Below are 21,023 nucleotides of genomic sequence, written 5' to 3' on the forward strand. Positions count from 1 at the left end.
AACTCATGACAACCCCATGTGTACAGAGTAGCACTGCTCAGTGTGGCTTTCAAGGCTTTGACCTTTCTGAAGCAGATCACCAGGCCTGTCTTTTGGCTAATAGTCGAGCACTTCACCATTTGCACCGCCCAGGGACTGTTTTTTAAAAATAGAAACTAGTTCTCTTGTTTTGTTATGTTTAAGACCAGATCCTTTGTGAGATAATTGGTTTTTTCCTCTATAGGCTAAAAAAAAGCGAAGAGTTACTTGGTGCCTTGGCAAAATCAACAAAATGAAGGACTCAAACTATGTAAATGAATTTAATATGTCATCAAATATAACAACAAAAACACACAAGGCTGCTGTAACTTTACTAGGGGAAATTGATGAATGTGAGTACTTTTTCAAGTGAAACTACTTTTAATTATAAAAATGTCCCTATAAAGAGAGACTTTATAATTCCATGAATGATATTTTAGATGTGATTATAATGGAGATGACGAAAAAAAATGTAATTTTAAGGATGTAAATATTCAGGAGGTTTCCTACACTTTCTGTATCTCTTAAGGACATATTGTATTCGAAACATATAAGACATGTTCTTCATTGTTGTTCAAACCATTATCCAAGTAAATTAGAATCCGTATAACATCTGCCTTAACTTTGCTGATCTTGAAATGAAGGCATTGACACAGGAAGCTGTTTCAGAATTTTGTCTCTAATATCATAATCTGTCATCAAGGGACATTTTAAAATTTACTTACAAATTTTTTCGAAGGTATCGAATTGAGATTTTTGTCCTTTACCTATTAAGTATTAAGGATCCTGTGTTTTTCACTAATTTCAACCAGTGATCTTAATTCATACAGTAATGTAAATGATTGCATCTATTATTAATAACAATTTTGGCATTCCCATTCTGAACACATATTATCTAATTTGAGCTTCTTATTTCCTCTGATCAGAGTATTTAGTGATTTGCCTTCAGGAAACTTTATAGGAGTGTTTATAGATAAATGTCTTTTTTTCTTCTAATTGTAGCTCTCTGTTCAGAGGCTGATGTTTTCAGTAACACTCTTGATACAATAACTGAGATAGAGTGGAATCCAGCAACAAAGCTATTAAGTCAGGTAATTTAATCTATTTTATAGAACAGTATCCTTTTACTCTTTTTAAAACTCATTTGTTATTGGAAATCACTGTTGTTGTAGCACATTACTAGTTGTGACTTAATTTAGAAGCAGTTTTGGTTGCAGTTAAGGCTTCTCCACTCTTTACACACCTAGCTGACAACTGAGTGGCATCCAGAGGAAGGCAGAAATTTCAAAAAGCAGGTATATGTTAATACGTTAAGCTGTGCTTCTAGTTCTTTACCAGCAGATCTTGGTATTCTAATCTGTGCTGTTTTTAAAATTTCTGTTTTGGCTTAGGCAATCCCAGAAGAGTGACAAGGCAGATTTTCAAAGTGTCAAAATTCTCAGTCATACAGTGGAGGAATTATATATCAGGGAGGGATAATATTGTTAAATGATATTGAAAATAAAGTCAGATGTATGTAATTTTATCTAAACTGTTTAAGAAACAAGGAATACTGTATGGGAATGGGAAACCCTGGTGGCGTAGTGGTTAAGTGCTATGGCTGCTAACCAGAAGGTTGGCAGTTCAAATCTACCAGGTGCTCCTTGGAAACCCTGTGGGGCAGTTCTACTCTGTCCTATAGGGTCGCTATAAGTCAGAGTCAACTTCAGTAAGTTTAGATTATATGTTCGCTTTATAAGCTGTTAATGTTCAAAGACATGTATTGCAATTTTATAATGTATTAAAATTTGATTTCAATTTTGGAAAAATTGCAGTTCTTTTTGGTAAGTATTATTAACATTAGTTAATCTCTATGAAGAGCTATAGACAAATACTTTCATGTCCGTAAGAAGTATTCTAGAAGTCTATTGTTAGGACATGCTCTAGAAATTTTTTGTTGTTTTAAATCCCTAGTGATAGCTTTTTTTTGTTTATTTTAACCCATAGTTTCTCTCTTTCTCATAATAACATAGAAAGTAGAAACCAGTGTCTTTGAATGTGGTAAAACATAGCAGCCATTAGAGTTTTAAAAACAAAGAGGTCAGTAAGTAATACCTCTGTTTCCTTTCCTTAATTCAGAGGCATCTGAGAAATAAAACAGAAGCAGACTGATGGGAAATTAAATTATCAGCTTTATTATAGATCACAGTAACCTACAGAAGGGATTTTAAGGATTCGTGGCCAAATGGGATCCAATATGCGCCTACCTTTCCCAGGCAGAGCATTTGTTTACATGATCTTTTTTTTTTTTTTTTTTTAAATTCTTACTAGTTTACCAAAATGTAAACCCTTCATTTTACTCTGGATCAATCTAGGTCATTAGAAAGCTATTGAAGAAGAGAATGGCCTAAACCACCAAATGATTCAACATTGAGTTAGTTATTTGACTAATCCAAATTTTAGTAAAGGAAACGAAAAATACATTATTTGAATTCCTTCTGATTTAAAAATCTGGTTTTGTCTATAACAGGAAACCTTAGAAAGTGAGTTGAACTCACTTCGTGCTAACTATGATAGTCTTGTATTAGACTATGAACAACTAAGAAGAGAAAATGAAGAAATGGAATTGAAATTAAAAGAAAAGAATGACTTGGATGAATTTGAGGCTCTAGAAAGAAAAACTAAAAAAGATCAAGAGGTAAGAGATATGGAAAGGTGAAATTGAACAAAAACCACACTTGGAAAAGAAAATCATTCTTATAAAGCTATATGTTGCCAAGATTGAGATACTGAGGACTCAACCACTTTTCATATTACACACAATTTAGAGCATCTGTTAAATATTAAATGTGTTTCATTTTTTTAAGAATAGTTAAATTATATTTGTTTCACTTGTGCTTATGCTCAGGAGAAGAAGGAATTAAAAACATCCTTGGGAAAGTTTGATGGATCTGCCATAAGGAAATGGTTTCCTTATGTTTGTATGTTATCAATATCTAATTTATTGAGCATACAAGAAATGCTACCTAGAGCATAGCCATTTCCCATGGAGACCAATGTGAATTTTCATATTTAGCTGAATGTGTATGGATGCTACGTATTAATGAATTTGTTTTCTTTTGACAGCCATAAATAGAACATTATTAGAATAGCTGGAGAAGCTGATTTAGAACATTTTGTTTTTTTCTTTTTCATTGTGAAAGTTAATATAACCAATAGGTAATGGTTTTAATGGAATTTTTAGAAAATGAAACATTACTTAAAATTCCTAAGTTTATAATACTAGGCTACTTGTTAAGAGAACCGATCCACAAATCATCAAACTTTGGGAACTTAGAACCTGTCCAAAATATTTAAAGGATTATATGGTGCAGGGGGTCCTTAACCTAGAGTCCATAGGTACTATGAAATTGCAGAAATTGCAGAAAATTGCAGAATTTTTGAGTGTGTATTCATTTTTCTGGAACAAGAATCTGTAGCTGTGATCAGACTTGCAAAGTGATCCATGAAACCCCCAATGCTATCCCAAATGAGAGCCAGGGTTTTGATATAGTTAATTAAAATATGAGTTACCTGGCACCTACTTTTCAGACTTCTGTATGCACACCCCAAAGGGACATGATTCCTTTTCTCAGTGCCGTCGTTTAGTTTCTCACCCTCCTTTTCTCTTTAAAAGAAAAAAAGGATTCTGTGCCAAAGCTATTTCTGTTCTACCTAGAAATTAGAGTCACTCCTACTTTTCATAGGTATTCTATCCAGAGACAAGTGTCCATAAGTTTTCTGTAGGGTCTCATTCCACTTGTTTTAAAATGTGCATGTTAGCAAAATGTCATGAAAAGAACAGTGTGCTTGTATTCGATAAAACTAGACAATAGTTCTTATATTTTTTCTTTACCTCATTAATATATTCACTTAATTAAAAAAAATTGAAGCTCACTGAATTGAGGCAGCAGATAGAAAGATTACAAAAAAACACATAATATATAATTTATATCTCATATCCAGGTTTCTCTTTCTTTTTAACCATAGTCGAGAGGAAAAATAACGCTATTCCTTTCATTTTTAATTGGACACAAATTTAGATTCCAGGTTTTTTAAGGCAACCTAAAAGATTATGTAATAACATTTTACCCTGTTTAAAGACAGTTTTGCAGTATCCATTCCATGTTAAACAAAAAATATGTCTGTGTATATGCAGTAAAATAAGTTATAAAACCTACATTTTGGAGAAAAGTTTAAACAAAAGTGAGTAGAAGTTAAATTGTGACCCTAGGATGTGTGGTCATTGCCCTGGGTTTTGTCAGAAATCACCAAAGTTGTGGATAGCTTTTAAGTGGAACGTAGTAATATAGGATGCTTAAATAATAATTTTAGAGGGAGGAGTAAAAAAGGGCAAGTATCATCATGTTCTAGGAACAAGAGAAATCTTAACCATCTAACTGATTAACTTAATTTTAAAATTCTATAATTTCCACAGCTTAGAGATTTTTGTCTTATGAAATTAAATATTAACTTCATCTGCTGAGTATTACAGTTGAAATCTGCAGTGTTTTCTAGCAGCGAATTGATTAACTATTTGCACAGATTGTAGGTTTAAATCTTTTTTTTTTTATGTGCACATTTTCTCTTTATGCTTATACCTTTGTATCTTAAACAATATGTCATTGGGAGCTTATACTCTGACCATTTCAAAAATTGGATAATCTCTTTTTCTGTTTATGAGAATCAGTTCTTAAGATGAAGTGCTATTTCAGAAAAGAGGCAGAATTCTTTCGTTTTTCTAAATGTTTATTTTCTAAATATTTTCAAAAATTAAGACTGATTATTTAGTTCTCTTCTATTGGCAAATGTGATTTGCTCACACGAAAGTAAGAAATTGGCAAGGAAGAAAGGGTAAAAGATGAAAGCAATTCAAATTACAATCAATACATATGTCTAAATTGTGCTGTACAATAGGATAGCCACATGTGACAATTGAACACTCGAAATGGGGCTGGTCTGAATTGACTTAAATATAAAAAAAGAATGTAAAATATCTCATTAAAGTATTTTTGCATTAACTACATGGAGAAATGATAATATTTCAAAATGTATTTTTGATATAGTAGGTTAAATAAAATATTACTAAAATTAATTTCATCTGTTCCTTTTTACTTTTTTAATGTGGCTACTAGAAAATCTTAAATTACAATATGTGGCTCACATATTTTTATTGGACAGTGCTGGACCAAAACAATACCAACATAGTACTAGTCTGAAATCAAAAACTAGTAAGGACTGAATTCAGCATCCAGAAAATAATATTTAAACAAGATACTATTTTCTTAAGACCTTTACATCCTATTTAGAATTTGCTTTTACTCTTGATGTGCTCATCTGATTATGAAGATTAAATAATTCTAAGAGAAAAATATGTTTATCATTGGCAAATTATGGTTTGCTTGTTTGGAGCGCAAAAGTTTCTGGTACTCAAATATTTAATGGTACAGATATTTTGATAGAAAGGACACTTTAGTAGAAAATATCGGTATCTGCAAGTATTCTTTACACTTTAAGACAGTTGAATAGTATAAAGCAATAGCATCGTCTTTCCAGTATTTCCTGTAGAATAAACCGATGAGATAATGGTTGATAATCTCATACTTCTGTAGTTTTGGTGAAACAGTAGTAACAGTGTGAAGGCACCACGTGAAAGTACCCTAAGCCAAACCTAGACTCCAAATCGCAGCTCCCTAAAAAGTATGTCAGTGTAAACCCAAATGGATAATTTAGAGGACGAAAAATATCTTACAGGGTAAATAATTTTCTACACGTAACCAGAACAAAACTCTATTAGAAGTGTTTGTTTTTTTTTTCCTAAGTTTTATAGCCATTTTACTCTCTCCTTAGAGTGGTGTAAACTAATTTGCTATTGATATTATCGCAGCTCTATTAACAGAAGGCATAACTATTATTTGGGTCATGGTGAAATTTTTTTATTGTTTGCATGTTGTTTTTTTTTTTTTGATTTTTAAATAATGAGGTGCTTTGTTGTGATAGTTCGAACTACTGATCTCTCAGTCCCTTCTAACTGTGTTGGGTGACTCTGAGGCAGTGAATGATTGCTTTTTTTTTTGCTTTATTAACTCTTGGTTTGCTCTGTTGCCTATCCACATGCTCTTGCAGATGCAACTAATTCATGAAATTTCCAACTTAAAGAATTTAGTTAAGCATGCAGAAGTATATAATCAGGATCTCGAGGTGAGCATTTATGTTGGTATGTCTATTGATAAGTAACTAGAACTACAAAACATACAAAATCATGTAACATGACTTCAGAAAATAGAAGGAATTCTATTTTTAAAATATTAATAACTTTTTTTGAATTTTACTATCTGCCAAGTTAAACAATTAAATATAAGTTCTCTTCCATCCCCTTAAAATTCAAATCAGATACCTAAATTTATGTTTCACTCTCCTTTGAATCCTTTAGGATGAACTAAGTTCAAAAGTAGAGCTGCTTAGAGAAAAGGAAAACCAAATTCAGGAGCTACAGAAATACATAGACTCAAAGAAGTCAGAGAATATAAAAATGGACCTGTCATACTCAGTGGTAAAAATCAAGTTTATTTTGTTGTGTAATCTTGTTGAAATTTACGGTACACGACGTCATCATAGCAAATGCTGATATCAGGTCTACTACGTGCCAGGCACTGTTCTAACCATTTTGCATAAAGTATTTCATTGAATCCTGTCAGTAACCCTATGAGAGAGGGACTATTACTATCATTGCCATTTTACAGATGCAAAAACATCTATGGAGAGTTGAGGTTACCATTCTTTAATTGCATGTGAGAAAGTTAGGGACCAACTTATATTAAAAATCAGTAATTCAAAGAATTTTGATTTTTTTCAAATTTTTAAAAATATTTTTACACAAATGATACATTAATGCATTATAATTTAAATAACTTTTAACAATTTGATGAGTATTTCAGAAACTCTTAACTGTAGATGTTCAAGATTTTGGCATTAAGTAGCATTGAATCTCAGGAGAAAATTGTTAATCTCTTCAGTTTGCTTTCAATCTGCCTGATTGTTATGAGAAAGTATCAGTTTGATTCTAGTTTTTAACCCCTTTTAAAAAACAACAGTTTCTAAATATTTAATATTTTATGTATGTCTTTGTATTGTCGTTCTTTTGTTTTTGTCTTTTTCAAGCAATTTTTGTTACCTTCTATTTATAACAAATGATTCTTTTAAAAAAGGAATCACACTGTCTCACATCACAGTATTCTGAGTCTGGGAAGAAGGAAACTTTCATACATTCCTGAAGTGCCCACTGATAGAGTGGCAGGCAGGGTTGCCCACTTACTTAAAGTTGTTTTTTGTTTCTTCCTCCTTATTCATTTAACTCATATATTCATTCATTCATGTATTAGTTTTTTGCCAAGAATTCATATATAAGAATTCATGTAAGTCTTAATGTGCCACTTCTCTGTAAAAATGAGGTTGTGAATTTTTTCATCTGTTTATCCCCTATTTGCATTTTCTTTTTTGTGAGGTACCCATTTTTATCTTTTCTCTATTTTTCTATTGGAATATTTGCCTTTTTCTTTTCAGTGTGTGGTTTAATATCCTTAATGTTGTTGTTGTTAGGTGCCATTCAGTCCGTTTGACTCGTGGTAACCCCATGTGATAGAGTAGAACTGCCCCATAGGGGTTCTCTAGGCTATAATCTTTACAGGAGCAGATCACCAGGTCTGTCTCCCGAGTAGTGGTTGGGTGGGTTCAGCTCACCATCCTTTCAATTAGCAGCTGAGCACTTAACCATTGCACCATACCAACCAAAACCATACCAGTTATTGTCAAGTCAAGTCTGACTCACAGCAACCGTATAGCACAAAGTAAAACTGTCCCATAAGGTTTCCAAGGAGCAGCTGGTGGATTCGAACTGCTGACCTTTTGGTTAGCAGCCATAGTACGAACCATTAAATTATTTGCCTGTCATATGTTATGGAAAGTAACTCAAAATACATAAAAATACATAGGGAACTTGAACAGCTTAATTAACAATTGTAAATTTTTATTAAAGACTAACTGATTTCTTAAATTATGGCACCTCCAAACATTGCTTTTATCATTTGGAAAAATATGGCCAGAATTTTTTAATTTTTATTATGAAAAACATACTTTCATAAAAATATATATGAAAATTAGGGTAATTTTACCCTTTTTGCTTAGTTAGGAGTGTTCTGTAAAGTCTTTTCTAACTCTAAGAAAATAAGACTTCACTGAACCCCTTTTGTCACGTATGTATTATTTTTATTTCTTTAGGAAAACACTGAAGACCTTAAACAAATGAAACAGACTCTGTTGGATGCTGAAGCTGTAACCGTGGATGCCAAGAGAGAATCAGCCTTTCTTAGAAGTGAAAATCTAGAGCTGAAAGAGAAAATAGTAAGTAATTTTTATAATATTTGTAGTAAATCAGTTGTAATGATGAGTGTTTTGTGTGAATTTGTGATGTTTCTCTCAATAGAAAGAACATGAAAATGCATGCAAGCAAATGGAAAATGATATTCAGGCATTTCAAAGCCAATTGAAGGCAAAAAAGAAAATGCAAGTTGATCTAGAGAAAGAGTTACAGTCTGCTTTTAATGAAATAACAAAACTGACCTCCCTTGTAGATGGCAAAGTTTCAAAAGGTATTTTATGATTTCAGATTTATCTCTTCACAAATCTGACATGCTCTAGAAATGTATCTAAAGGATTTGACAACTATATTTCAATGATTAAAAATCTTTTATGCTCTGACTTTTTTAAATAGCTTAATATTATGTTTCAATATCTTTTGGTATCAGTATTTATAAAAGTTTCCATAAGCTTCAAAAGTTTAAAAAGTACTTTTCAAATAAACTAAAAAAAAAAAAACTAGGCCTGATCTAATAAAAAGATTATCTGTTTGCCAACATTGGCTCTTTCTTTAAAAAGTCTGATGTAATTGAATTTAAATAATCTCACTTCGTTTTTAACTTGGACTATCCCAATTACTATAAACTGTTTTATTTAATTTACCAAAACTTTCTAGATATGCTGTGTAACTTAGAATTGGAAAGAAAGATTACTGATCTCCAGAAAGAACTGAATAAAGAAATTGAGGAAAATGCAGCTTTGCGTAAAGAAGTTAATTTGCTCTCAGAATTGAAATCTTTATCGCCTGAAGTAGAAATGTTGAGGAAAGAGGTAGGTACATTTTTAAGCTATTAACTCTTCTTTTGAAATAAAAACCTTGCAATAGTGCCTTAAATATTTTAACATGGTTTATTTTACAGCAGGCAAGAAATACTATAAACATTTGAGTCTTAGCATGTTAGCAATATTCTGTTCCTATGCTACTGGGTTAAAAAAATGTATATATACTTTCAAAGTATATTAAAGTGTATACTTGGTAACGTAATGCATATAGCAGCCATTTCTATAGTCCTCAAATGTTGCATTTAAACAAAGCTATATGGTCCATCCTTAGTCTTTACCTTGTTTTTGCTGTTTGGTTTGGTTTTTTGTTTGTTTTTTTGTACTAGTCATATCACTGCATTGAATAAAAGAAAGGAACAAGGTAAAGGGGGTGGCATTGATAAAGTTTTAGAGGCCAGTGAAATTTGCAGGCTAATGACCGATTCTGTAAACCCATGGCCTGATTTAATCATACTATTAACTCTTTAAAGTAGGTGCTGTTCCTTTAGCTGCAACAAATAGCTAAGAAACTAATAAACATCCGAACTGGGGTCTGAATGCAGATCTGCCTCCTAAGCCCATGCTTCTGACAACTATGTAATATTATCTCTCTTTTTGTCTCTGCTTTTCCTACCTCTTTTTACCCTAATCACTCACAGTGATTAAACTGTTTATAAGAAGATATGGATTAAAGTATTCATTTAAATGTTTAGGTAATATTTGTTTTAACTTATTCGTGAATTAAGTTTTTGGCAATCTGAGCTGTATTCAAAGCCTCTAGGAAAGAAAATTAAATGTAAGTCCAGTTCAGAAAAAAACCATAAAATGTTTGCCATACCATAAAGTTAGCAAATACTTTAAAGTGGTAGATAAGGAAGTGAAGAGACATCCTGATAAAGTGTTTCTACTAAGAGCCCTTCTCCATTCAATCCTTATTAGAACCCAAAAGAGATTAGAAAACAACTTTTAAGGTAAAGTTAAGCAGGATAATACATTATGTTGTAGAAAAGTGACAATATGAGTATCGCCTTTCTTCAGTCAAATCTTTGCTTAATTTAAACATCTTTTTTTTACAGATAAGGCTTTTTTTTTTTTTTTCTCCTGTTAAACTGCTTCCATGGATCATACATTGCTAACTTTCCTAAATCATATTTCTTTTTCGTAGATACATGATAAATCTGAAAGGCTGAATCTGATAACATCAGAAAGAGACAAACTTTTTTCTGAAGTAGCTGATCAGGAGAGTAGAATTCAAGGTTTGCTTGAAGAAATTGGGAAAACTAAAGATGACCTAGCAACTACCCAGTTGAATTATAAAAGCATTGATCAAGAATTCCAAGATTTTAAAAACCATCATATGGACTTTGAGGAAAAGTATAAGATGGCCCTTGAGGAGAATGCAAGAATGAATCAGGAATTAGGAACTCTGTCTAAAGAAGTTCAAGAACTTGGTTTAAGTTTGGATGATGTGAAGATAGAGGTTGGTACAAAATCTTTTTTAGGGAAATGGTATTTATCCTCTGGGGTTTGACCTTCATATATATGTTATAGAATGCTCTGCTTTTACTGTGTTACATTTCCTTTTTTTTATTTTAAAGCTTTCTCACAAAATCCAAGAACTTCAGCAGAAAACAACTGAGGGTCAAGAAATGTTAAATGAAATGGAACAGCTGAAGGAAGAATTAGAAGATATAGATTCTAGGATGCAAACTGTAGAAAAGGAGAAAACATTGATTACTGAGAAACTTCACCAAACCTTAGAAGAAGTAAGAACCATAACCCAAGAAAAAGATGGCCTGAAACAACTCCAAGAGAGCCTACAAATTGAGAGAGATCAACTCAAAAGTGATATTCAGGACACTGTAAACATGGTAAGAAAATTTGGATTGACTAAACTTTGAAAACTTGGAGCCTCTTTAAAAAATTACAAGAGTCATCGTTAATTATTTATGATCAAGTAGTAACTATAAAATTGTTTTCCTTGTTCCACATTCTAATGAAATTATTTTTATATTTCTTTGATAAAGAACATAGACACACAAGAACAATTACGAAATGCTCTCGAGTCTTTGAAACAACACCAAGAAACAATTAACACGCTAAAAATGAAAATTTCTGAAGGAGCTTCCAGGAGTTTGCATATAGAGGAAAACACCGGAGAAACTTTGGATGAAATTCAGAAAAAGGTAAAGGGTATTTTTTTTTTTAAGTTTTGATGTACTAATATATAATTGTTTACCTTTTTTTTAACCTCAGACTCTTAAGTACATAATGGTAGTCTCGATCTTTAAATATCACAATGTTAATAACTAGCGGTAATTTTACAACCTTAGCTCTGATTTCTTTGAAACAACTGTTTATCACTGTAATCAATTCTAAAAGGAAAAGCAAAAAAGTATTAGTTCAAACTTTGAAGAGCTGATACTTTCTGAGGCCTGATATATTTCAAACTATATAAACATAAAGCCCCACTGAATTTTGAGATGGTAGGAAAGATTGACTATTTATTATTAATTATGGCTAAAATATATGTTTTATGTCAGCTTTTAAATGGTATACTTGTTTAAGGTTCACTATAAAATCAAAGCATATATTGTATTTATGTCTCTTTTTAGGGCTTGATCTATCATTTTAGTATTAGATGATTAAATATTACCTTAATAACTTGTTCTAAGTAGTATGGTTCGTTTCTTTCCGAGACCTTAGGAGAATAACTCCTTAAATGGTTATTTAGTTATGTACAGAAAGGCTAGGATGCTAATGATGATTTTTTTTAAGGGGGGGAAGATTATGTGTAATTTTTACCATGGATTCATTTATTATAACTTTCTACTTTTCTGAAATACCTTTAAAGTACATTGTCAACAGAGGTTCTAAAACTTTGTGATTAGTGAGCTTATGCTCATGTAAAGGACAGTTTTTTTTTTCCTTTATTTCATAAATAGATCTATTAGTTTTTACTTGTAACCATGGTAGCTGAAATACTTCCTAGGTTTAGTTCAGATTTGAAGTGGACGTTGGGTATCAGTAGAAAGGATATTGTCTCAATCTGCATTGTCTTTGTGTACACTGCTGTTCTTAGGAGTGAATGTGCAAGATTCGGAAGTATAATTTCTGATAGACTTGTCCCAGAAGGTTGTTCTTCACCTTAATTTCTCATATTGTTAGCCCTGTGCTCACCATTGTCAGATGTTCATACAAATTGTCAATAATAAGTGGTTACTAAATAAAGTATGGTTTATTCATATCCATTCTAGAGAATTGGGCAGCTACTAAAAATTAGGATTTGAAGATTACATAACAGCATGGGGAAAATGTACATAATCTAAGTGGACAAGACTAGCTAAAAGAATTGTGTAAATAAATTGTACTATCTATGTTAAATTTTTTGCCAATTTAATGGGAAAAGCTCTGAAAGGAAATTCTAATAGTAGTAGTATGAGGTTGCTGACACTGGATGATTTTTTTTCCTTCTATATAGGGTCGCTATGAGTCGGAATCGACTCGATGGCACTGGGTTTGGTTTTTGGTTTGTTATTTTCCAAAGCATTTACTAATGTGATCATATCGTTGGTATGTGCCACTGAATCACTTCTGACTCATAGTGACCCCACGTGACAGAGGAGAAGTGCTCCATAGGGTTTTCTTGGCTGTAATCTTTATGGAAGCAGATCATTAGGTCTCTCTCCAGTAGAGCACCTGGGTGGGTTCAAACCGCCAACCTTTCTGTTAGCAACCAAAAGCTTACCTGTTGAGCTACCAGGGCTCCTTTATGTGATCATAGATTATTATAAAAACTTTTTAAAATATATATGGCCAACATGGAGCTGAATGTGTTTACTGGGCTAGTGTAAGGTTATATAGTGATGCCTTAATTTCATGCCAACAAGTATAGTATCAGTCTTTGTCTCCCTTTACCAATAAGTCCTTATATTAGGTAACTTGTGGGTAAGACATTTATAGATAAATGAATTTATGCTAATGTGCTTTTCTTAAGCAGTATGTGAAACGTACATTAAGAAATGATGAATTATGCTATTGTCATAAAAGATAGGTTTCTGTCAAGATTATTTTGCCCTCTACATGTAAAAAAATTCCAGCCTTTTATGAATGAGACTGTCTCTGAAAATAAAGATTTGCTGAGGGTGGGGAATGGGGAATAATTGCCAGCTTTTGAAGGACAGGAGTAAAGTAGTAGAGTCAAGGTTGCTTCCTCCTTTTCCAGTAGTAAGAAGCAAAGTATTTTTAACATAAAACCTGGAAAATATTTATGGAAAATATGTGGAAAGAAAAGTCAAATATCTTTTTACTTCTTGTGTATTTGGTTTGTGGTAAGTAAACCTAAAGTCAGGTTAACCTAGCATACATTAAGACAGTTATTATCTATAGCTGTCCAGGTAATTCATATCAGTGAACAAGCACAAGAGCGCAAACTCTGGAGCCAGACAGCTTTGGGTTCAAAATCTGGCTATACTTCTCTCTGAGTGACCTTGGCGAAGTGACTTAACCCCTCTGGGGTTCATTTTTTTCATCTATCTCAAATGGTGATAATAGTAGTACCTACCTTATAAAATCATAGCAAAGATTAAATATATGAGAATAGTGCCTGGTACATAATAAGCAGTATAAGTATTGGCTATTTTTATTTTTTATTATTAAAATCATTATCATTAATATTTTTTTAATTCTTCTTTAATATATTTACATTGTAGATGATCGACATATACAAAACACAGGATTTGGAAACCAAAAAAACCCAAATACTAATTGAAGATATTGGGGATAACGAGCTATCTGAGCAAGAGAGGAAGATATTTTCCCTGATACGGGAGAAAAATGAACTCCAACAAATGTTAGAGAGTGTTACAGCAGAAAAGGAACAATTGAAGACTGACCTAAAGGAAAATATTGAAGTGGTAGGATTTAGCATTGTATAACTGGCAATATGTTTTTGTCTTTGTATGTTTTACCATTTTTACCAACTTTATTTGGTTATGGGACCCCTGATGGTGCAAGCGGTTAAGCATTGGGCTGCTAACCAAAAGGCTGGCAGTTCGAATTCACCAGCTGCTCTTTGGAAGCCCTACGGGGAAGTTCTCCTCTGTCCTGTAGGATCATGATGAGTAGGAATCAACTCGACAGCAATGGGTTATTTGGGTATAATTTACATGCAATAAATGTACCTGATGTAGGTAAATATACAGTACGATAACTTTGGACAAATGTCTTTACTTGTATATCCTCCACCCCAGTCAAGATATAGAACATTTTCATTAAAAAAAAAAACCCCAAAATTCCCTCATGTCCCTTCCCAGTCAATCCCTATCTTCTCCTCTACCCCAATCGCTGTCCTGATGTTTTTTGTCTCAAATGGCTTACCTCTTTTAGAACTTCATACAAGTGGAATCATACAGTATGTAGCCTCTTGCGCCTGACTTCTTTCTACATTCCTGTTTACTGCTGGGCAGTATTCTACCATATGAATATTCCACAATTTGTTTTTCCCTTCTTTTGTTGATGGAAATTAGAGTTATTTCCAGTATTTGGCTATTTTGAATGAAGCTGCTGTAAACATTTTTATATGAGTCTGTTTACGTACATACCCTTTTTTTTTTTTTCTCTTGGGTAGATACCTAAACTGAATTGCTGGGTCATTGGGAGATGTGTGTTTAAGTTGACGAGAATTTGCTAGACTAATTTCCAAAGTAGTTGTAGCATTTTTATATTCCCATGAGCAAAGTAAGAGAATTCTGGTGGCTCTACATTCTAACTAAGACTTCATAATGTGGTATTTTTAATTTTAGCCATTCTGGTGGATATTACCACAATATTGTTTAAATTTGCATTCCCCTGGTGTCTAATGATGTTGATCTTTTTTTATGTGATTATTGGCCATTGTATGTATATCTTCTATAAATTATCTGTTCTTTCAGTGATGTGTTGTAGATTTTCAGTGTACTAGTTTTGTACAGAAAACCCTGGTGGCATAGTGGTTAAGTGCTAGTGCTGCTAACCAAAAGGTTGGCAGTTCGAATCCACCAGGCACTCCTTGGAAACCCTATGAGGCAGTTCTACTCTGTCCTATAGGGTAGCTATGAGTCAGAATTGACTCGACAGTAATGGGGTTTTTTTATTTTTAGTTTTGTACATATTTTATTAAATTTGTCCCTAAATGTTTCTTTTTTTTAATGATGTTGTAGCTTTTTTTTAATGCTGTTGTAGCTTTTTTTTTTTCATATTTTTAAATTGTTCTTAGTGTTTGCCAGTATTTTCAAGCCTACTTTAGTTTTTGTTTCTATGCTTAGGTCCAATATAATGTGTACAGATTAAAATTGATGTTTTTGAGAAATTCACTGTGGCCACAGTAGAACCTGACCATTGGTATTATGTTTTGGGATTGTCTGTTTCACTGAAAGATCTGTATGTAAATGAGCATACAAACAAAGATCATATACTCTTCTTAATCTCTGGCTTATTATGTTTTTGTGGTCTTGATAATTGAAAATGTCACTGCGTAAACACAATAACTGGGATTAATCCCAGTCATACTAACAAAGAGTGGCTGTCATTTTGTCCTTGCTGGTGGTCAGTGCCCAAAACCAAAGCTACACCAGTACATGAAAAGCCTGCTATCTGTAGCCTCATTATTAGTCAGTGAAAGCTTAAAAACAGCCTCTTTTGGCCTAGCAACAGATATGAGCTAAGCTCTTATCATATCAGAGTTGCCAAATCCAGTTCTAATTCTCATGATAGGACGTAAGTTGAGCAATAAAGAAACAGAATTAAAACACATATATGATTAAATTAACTACTCACTTTCTTTTCAATTTGTCTTTTCCTGTGTAGTTTGCATGGTTTCACCTTTTGCAGTCTGAGGAAAATGCTGATTTTTACCTGACTTTATAAATGTAAGCTAGTATTATTTATTTTAATCTCAACTTATTTGTTTTTTAATTCTAGACTATTGAAAACCAGGAAGAATTAAGAATTCTTGGAAATGAACTTAAGAAGCAACAGGAGATAATGGCACAAGAAAAGAGCCATATCATTAAGAAAGAAGAAGAGCTTTCAAGGACCTGTGAGAGACTGGCAGAAGTTGAAGAAAATCTAAAGGAAAAGGTAAATTTTTGAAGTTCTTTTCCTGGCCATTTTAATGATTAAACTTTTCTTGGTAATTTTGATTCCCCATAGACCTGAATCCCAAAAATAGCATGTACCTCCCAAATGAATACATCTTAATGCCGATATTTTGGACACTTTGAACTCTTACGAGATCTTAACTAACATCCCTCATGAGAAAAAGATTATTCTAGAGTCTTTAGGTAAGAGGAGGCCTCGTGTCATCTAAATTAATCTCCATCTTTAGTCATATATTCATGCATTGACTGTTTATTGGACACTACCATAAGCAAGGCACTGGTTTGAGCGCTTGAGATCCATTAGTCAAAAAACAAACACCCTGCCCTTATGCAGATGTGTAAGTCATTCTCTAAATTGTAAGATGTATCACTAATACTTCCTTTTTCTTTGATAAATTAAAATATTTGGAATAGACTGCTATTTGGAGACTGTTTTATATAATAATGCTTCATCTGGTATCATCAGGCAACTAAACAATAACATAAACATAAACAATTGATAGACTTGAAGAAGATAAATTTCCTGATTTTAACTATTTTTAATAGGAATGTTTCTAAGATGTATCTTAACATGCTTCATTGGGGCATAGTGTGAGTAAAGATCCTTTTCGTGATGATTTAAAGTCATCTGTGTGGATATCTGGAAACCCTGGTGGCGTAGTGGTTAAGTGCTGTGGCTGCTAACCAAAAGGTCAGCAGTTCGAATCCGCCAGGTGCTCCTTGGAAACTCTATGGAGCAGTTCTACTCTGTCCTACAGGGTTGCTATGAGTCGGAATCAACTTGACGGCACTGGGTTAGGTTTTTTGGGGTGTGGATATCTATTCTTATGCTATGCTATTATAATTACAGTAAACTAGGATTTTTGAAGTGTGTCCTCTATAATATCCCACCAATAGCATGTTAACTTTTCATTTTGCTGCCTTGTCAAACAAATAGGTTAAGGGAGTATGGGTAGCTTTCCCTGTCCTGTGGAGTTAAGTGTTTAGTCTCTATGACAACTATTCATGACTTAGGCCTTTTTCTCATAGTTCCAGGTTCTTTCCATCTCTTAGATGTTTGCAGTTTCTGAATCATTTCTTTCATAGATGTAAGATGCTCTTATAATGTTTATATAAGAACTAAGACTGTTGTAACAATTGTACTGCCCAAGTAATTCTAAAATGCACCCACTGAAATTCTTATGTAATCCAAGGGTGATAACATATTCATTAGAGATAATATATTGTGGTTTCCATTGTTTGTTCTTCTGTGGAGTATTTTTTCCTAATATTTGTTTCCTTTTAATTCTCATCCATTTGACTGTCATCTAATTGAGTTTACTAAAACTTTATGTCTAGTTCGTACACCTCCTAAAGAAGTGCAGTCCATAGCCTGTGAAAGTTAGTCCCTCAGGGTTTGTTTGGGGTAGCCCTTAAGGACCTTGTTGGAAGTGAAAATAAATTATTCAAAAAGTTTTTATTGAGAAATTACAGTTATTTGGCAGCTATATTTGCATATTTAATTAGTTATTTTCTCTTTTACTTTTTCTCATTTTCACTTTACCTCCTTAAAAATTACGTAATACCTAGTATACTATGTTTGCAACATTAGTTTACTTTTGTCTGTTTTCACTGGGGATGTAGGCAAGGCTGTCATAGTGATTGTTTCCGTTTTATGTAAGAATTTTGAGTCAATACAGGCAAAATGATAATTATAAAAACTGTTTATCTTAAGAACCAGCAACTTCAAGAAAAACAGCAACAACTTCTTAGTGTAAAAGAAGAGATGCGTGAGATGCAGACAAAGATAAATGAAATGGAGAATTTAAAGAATGAACTAAAGAGCAAAGGATTAACATTGGAACGTATAGAAATGGAGAAACTTGAGTTGATTCAGAAACTCCGTGAAAATAATGAAGAAATGAAATCTATCACCAAAGAAAGAAATGATCTAAAGAAATTACAGGAGTCATTTGAAATAGAGAGAGCTCAACTTAGAGGATACATAAGAGAAATTGAAGCTACAGTAAGTTCCTTTTCCTTCATCTTTAAATGTTTCTTTAAAAACTGAGCCAATTGGCAGCCTATTAATGTAATTGCTGTCAATAAGCAGTATACCTATAAAAAGTTGAATTGGCAAAAGTTGTGTGATACGTTTACAAAACGATCAAAAAAAAGAGCAGCTACTGGGGCTGCTTAGGTACAACCAGGCACCTCATGGGATTTGATTCATTGGTTTGGAGGTTTAGTGTGTTTAATGCTTCTCTTCTACCTCCTAGTTCGTTATATAGTGGTCTGGGGTGTTAAAAGCTTGCGAGCAGCCATCCAAGGCACAACAATTGCCCTGTTCACGTGGAGCAACAAAGGAAGAAGGAGAGTTAGGAATAGGAGGAGGAAATGGAATGTGTGACTAATTGCCTCCATGACAACTACCTCCTTTGCCATGAGACCAGAGAAACTAGATGGTACCTGGCTACCATTACTGAACATTCTGATCAAAGATTCTGTGGAAGAATCCTGATGAAAAAGGAGAAAATGCAGAACAGATATCAAATTCTCATGGAATCCATACTTTCTGAAGCTGTGAAAGCAGGATGAACCCTCAAAACTATTGCCCTGAGATAATCTTTAAACCTTAAACCAAAAATATCCCCTGAAGTCTTCTGAAAACCAATCAATAGTTTAGTTTAACTAATAAAGACTATCTGCCTTGAACACTGTGCTCTTTTAAGATTTATCTATATGGGATCGAATTGACAACAGCAACTTGAAAGATTAGATAGGAAACTTAGGGGCCAGTGAGTTTATGTTAATGGGGGAGGAACAACTCAGAAAAGGAGGGTGAGAATGGTTGCACAACGGAAAGAATGTAATCAGTTCCACTAAATTGTATATGAAGAAGCTGTTGAATTGGTGTATGTTTTGCTGTGTATATTCTTAACAACAGCAAAAATAATTTATTTAAAGAAACAGAGCCAATTGGAAAGGAGGAGGCAGTGTTGGAATGATGTTGTTATAAACTTTAAATTTCCATTGCCAATAAAGGGCCTGGAAACAAAAGAAGAACTAAAAATTGTTCACACGAATCTAAAAGAATACCAAGAAACTATTGATGACCTAAGAAGAAACATTTCTGAAAAGACAGCTCAAATAATAAATATTCAGAAGGACTTAGAAAAACCCAATGCTAAATTACAAGGAAAGGTATATTGTTTTTTATTCCTTCCTTCCTTTGTCCTTCCTTCTTTGCTTCCTTTCCCCTCTGTTGGACAGACAAGCAGTTATGGTTCATTCATTTATTGGACATGTATTTGCTGAATGTCTACTGTGCCAGGCACAGTCCTAGGTGATAGAAGTGCAGTGAGAATAAGATGGACTAAATCTCTATGTCTCTATGTTCATAGAGTTTGTTTTGTAAATGGAAGGAGGTAGCTGATAAATAAGCAAACAAGTGAACGAAATAATTTCAGATTGTGGTACGCTGTGGAGAAAATGAAACATTGTGATAACCAGATCAATCTATGTTAAAAGCCTACTATGCGGCAGATATGGAGACTATGAATATTAATAAGATATCCTTTCCCCCCAATGTAGGCATGTAACAAACTCCCTAATATTAGCAGTATAATAAATGTAGGATATGATGAGCAAAATTACACGATACCACTGATGATCATGGAAAAGGAGAATCAGTCTGTATAAGTAGAAAAACTGAGAATCAGCATTGGGGCTCATCTGAGAATGAGCACCAAGTATTTATTGGGATGTAATCTTCCCAAATATGATTTTTCTCCTGTAGCGTTCGGAAACTCCATGTAGAAATGAATAAGCATGTATGTAGCTGACTGAATTAACAGTTTTGTTGGTAAAGTGTAAGGATTGGTGGGCTGGGGATGCTGGTTAGAGAATGTTTCACTCTTGGACGTAAGCTGGAGAGAAAGTTATGACAAAATATGATTAGCAGAAAAGTATTGAACAGCTTTACAGGAAATCAAGGGAAAAAGAATAGATAGGAATCAGTGACCTGAGGTGGGCCCTGAGGGTTTAGAATCACTTCCATGCTGTGCAAAGTATCCTGATCTTTTCCTTTTAAAAAATTATGGAAATAATCTTCAGATGCTAACTTTGGCATTTTATAAATGTCCCAAGATCTCAGCACTTCACATGGAACAGGAGCCACTTCCTAATGTGAAAGACATCAGTGAGACTCAGGAAACAACAGATGAACTGGAGCAATTTGAAGGACAGTTCAAAGACAAGGATTCAACACTTGCAACCACAGAAATGGAAAGGCTCAGGCTGATTGCGTTACTTCAAGAAAGTAACAAAGAAATAAAATCTATAACTAAGGAGAGAGACGATCTTAAAACGATAAAAGAAGCACTTCAAGTTGAGTGTGACCAGCTAAAAGAGGACATAAGAGTAACTTTGGCTAAAGTAAGTGTCGTCCTTTTCCCCCTTGGTAAATGTTTTCTAAGAATCAGGTCTTTGGAAAAAGAGACGTTTGTGCTCTGGTTATAATGTTACTATCAGTTTTTTTTTTTTTCCAATGTCTCTTAACCATGAAGTACTTAGAAGCATAACTAAAAATTGTTCATATTCAACTGCATGAATACTAAGAAACTATTGAAACTTAACCCACCCCCAGTGCTGTCGAGTCGATTCTACTGTTTTTTAGTATTGAAACTTAGA

General features: G+C 33.3%; 1 protein-coding gene across 5 annotated transcripts in view; it reads left to right on the forward strand.

Moving 5' to 3' along the window:
• Nucleotides 1–21,023, forward strand: part of CENPE (centromere protein E) — a 71,837-nt gene that overhangs the window by 16,564 nt on the left and 34,250 nt on the right. For 2 of the 5 annotated variants that reach the window (XM_049885594.1, XM_049885595.1), the window contains exons 14-29: nucleotides 224–371; nucleotides 1,021–1,109; nucleotides 2,528–2,695; nucleotides 6,163–6,237; nucleotides 6,470–6,589; nucleotides 8,314–8,436; nucleotides 8,519–8,684; nucleotides 9,068–9,222; nucleotides 10,379–10,693; nucleotides 10,812–11,084; nucleotides 11,241–11,399; nucleotides 13,926–14,129; nucleotides 16,174–16,332; nucleotides 18,067–18,357; nucleotides 19,377–19,535; nucleotides 20,481–20,768. In XM_049885594.1, the coding sequence (XP_049741551.1) occupies nucleotides 224–371; nucleotides 1,021–1,109; nucleotides 2,528–2,695; nucleotides 6,163–6,237; nucleotides 6,470–6,589; nucleotides 8,314–8,436; nucleotides 8,519–8,684; nucleotides 9,068–9,222; nucleotides 10,379–10,693; nucleotides 10,812–11,084; nucleotides 11,241–11,399; nucleotides 13,926–14,129; nucleotides 16,174–16,332; nucleotides 18,067–18,357; nucleotides 19,377–19,535; nucleotides 20,481–20,768 (2,892 nt within the window). The remainder of the gene's footprint in view (nucleotides 1–223; nucleotides 372–1,020; nucleotides 1,110–2,527; nucleotides 2,696–6,162; nucleotides 6,238–6,469; nucleotides 6,590–8,313; nucleotides 8,437–8,518; nucleotides 8,685–9,067; nucleotides 9,223–10,378; nucleotides 10,694–10,811; nucleotides 11,085–11,240; nucleotides 11,400–13,925; nucleotides 14,130–16,173; nucleotides 16,333–18,066; nucleotides 18,358–19,376; nucleotides 19,536–20,480; nucleotides 20,769–21,023) is intronic. The other 3 variants (XM_049885597.1, XM_049885596.1, XM_049885599.1) reach the window with 3 other exon arrangements.

The sequence above is a fragment of the Elephas maximus genome, chromosome 5 (assembly GCF_024166365.1).
Source record: "Elephas maximus indicus isolate mEleMax1 chromosome 5, mEleMax1 primary haplotype, whole genome shotgun sequence".
Classification (NCBI taxonomy): domain Eukaryota; kingdom Metazoa; phylum Chordata; class Mammalia; order Proboscidea; family Elephantidae; genus Elephas; species Elephas maximus.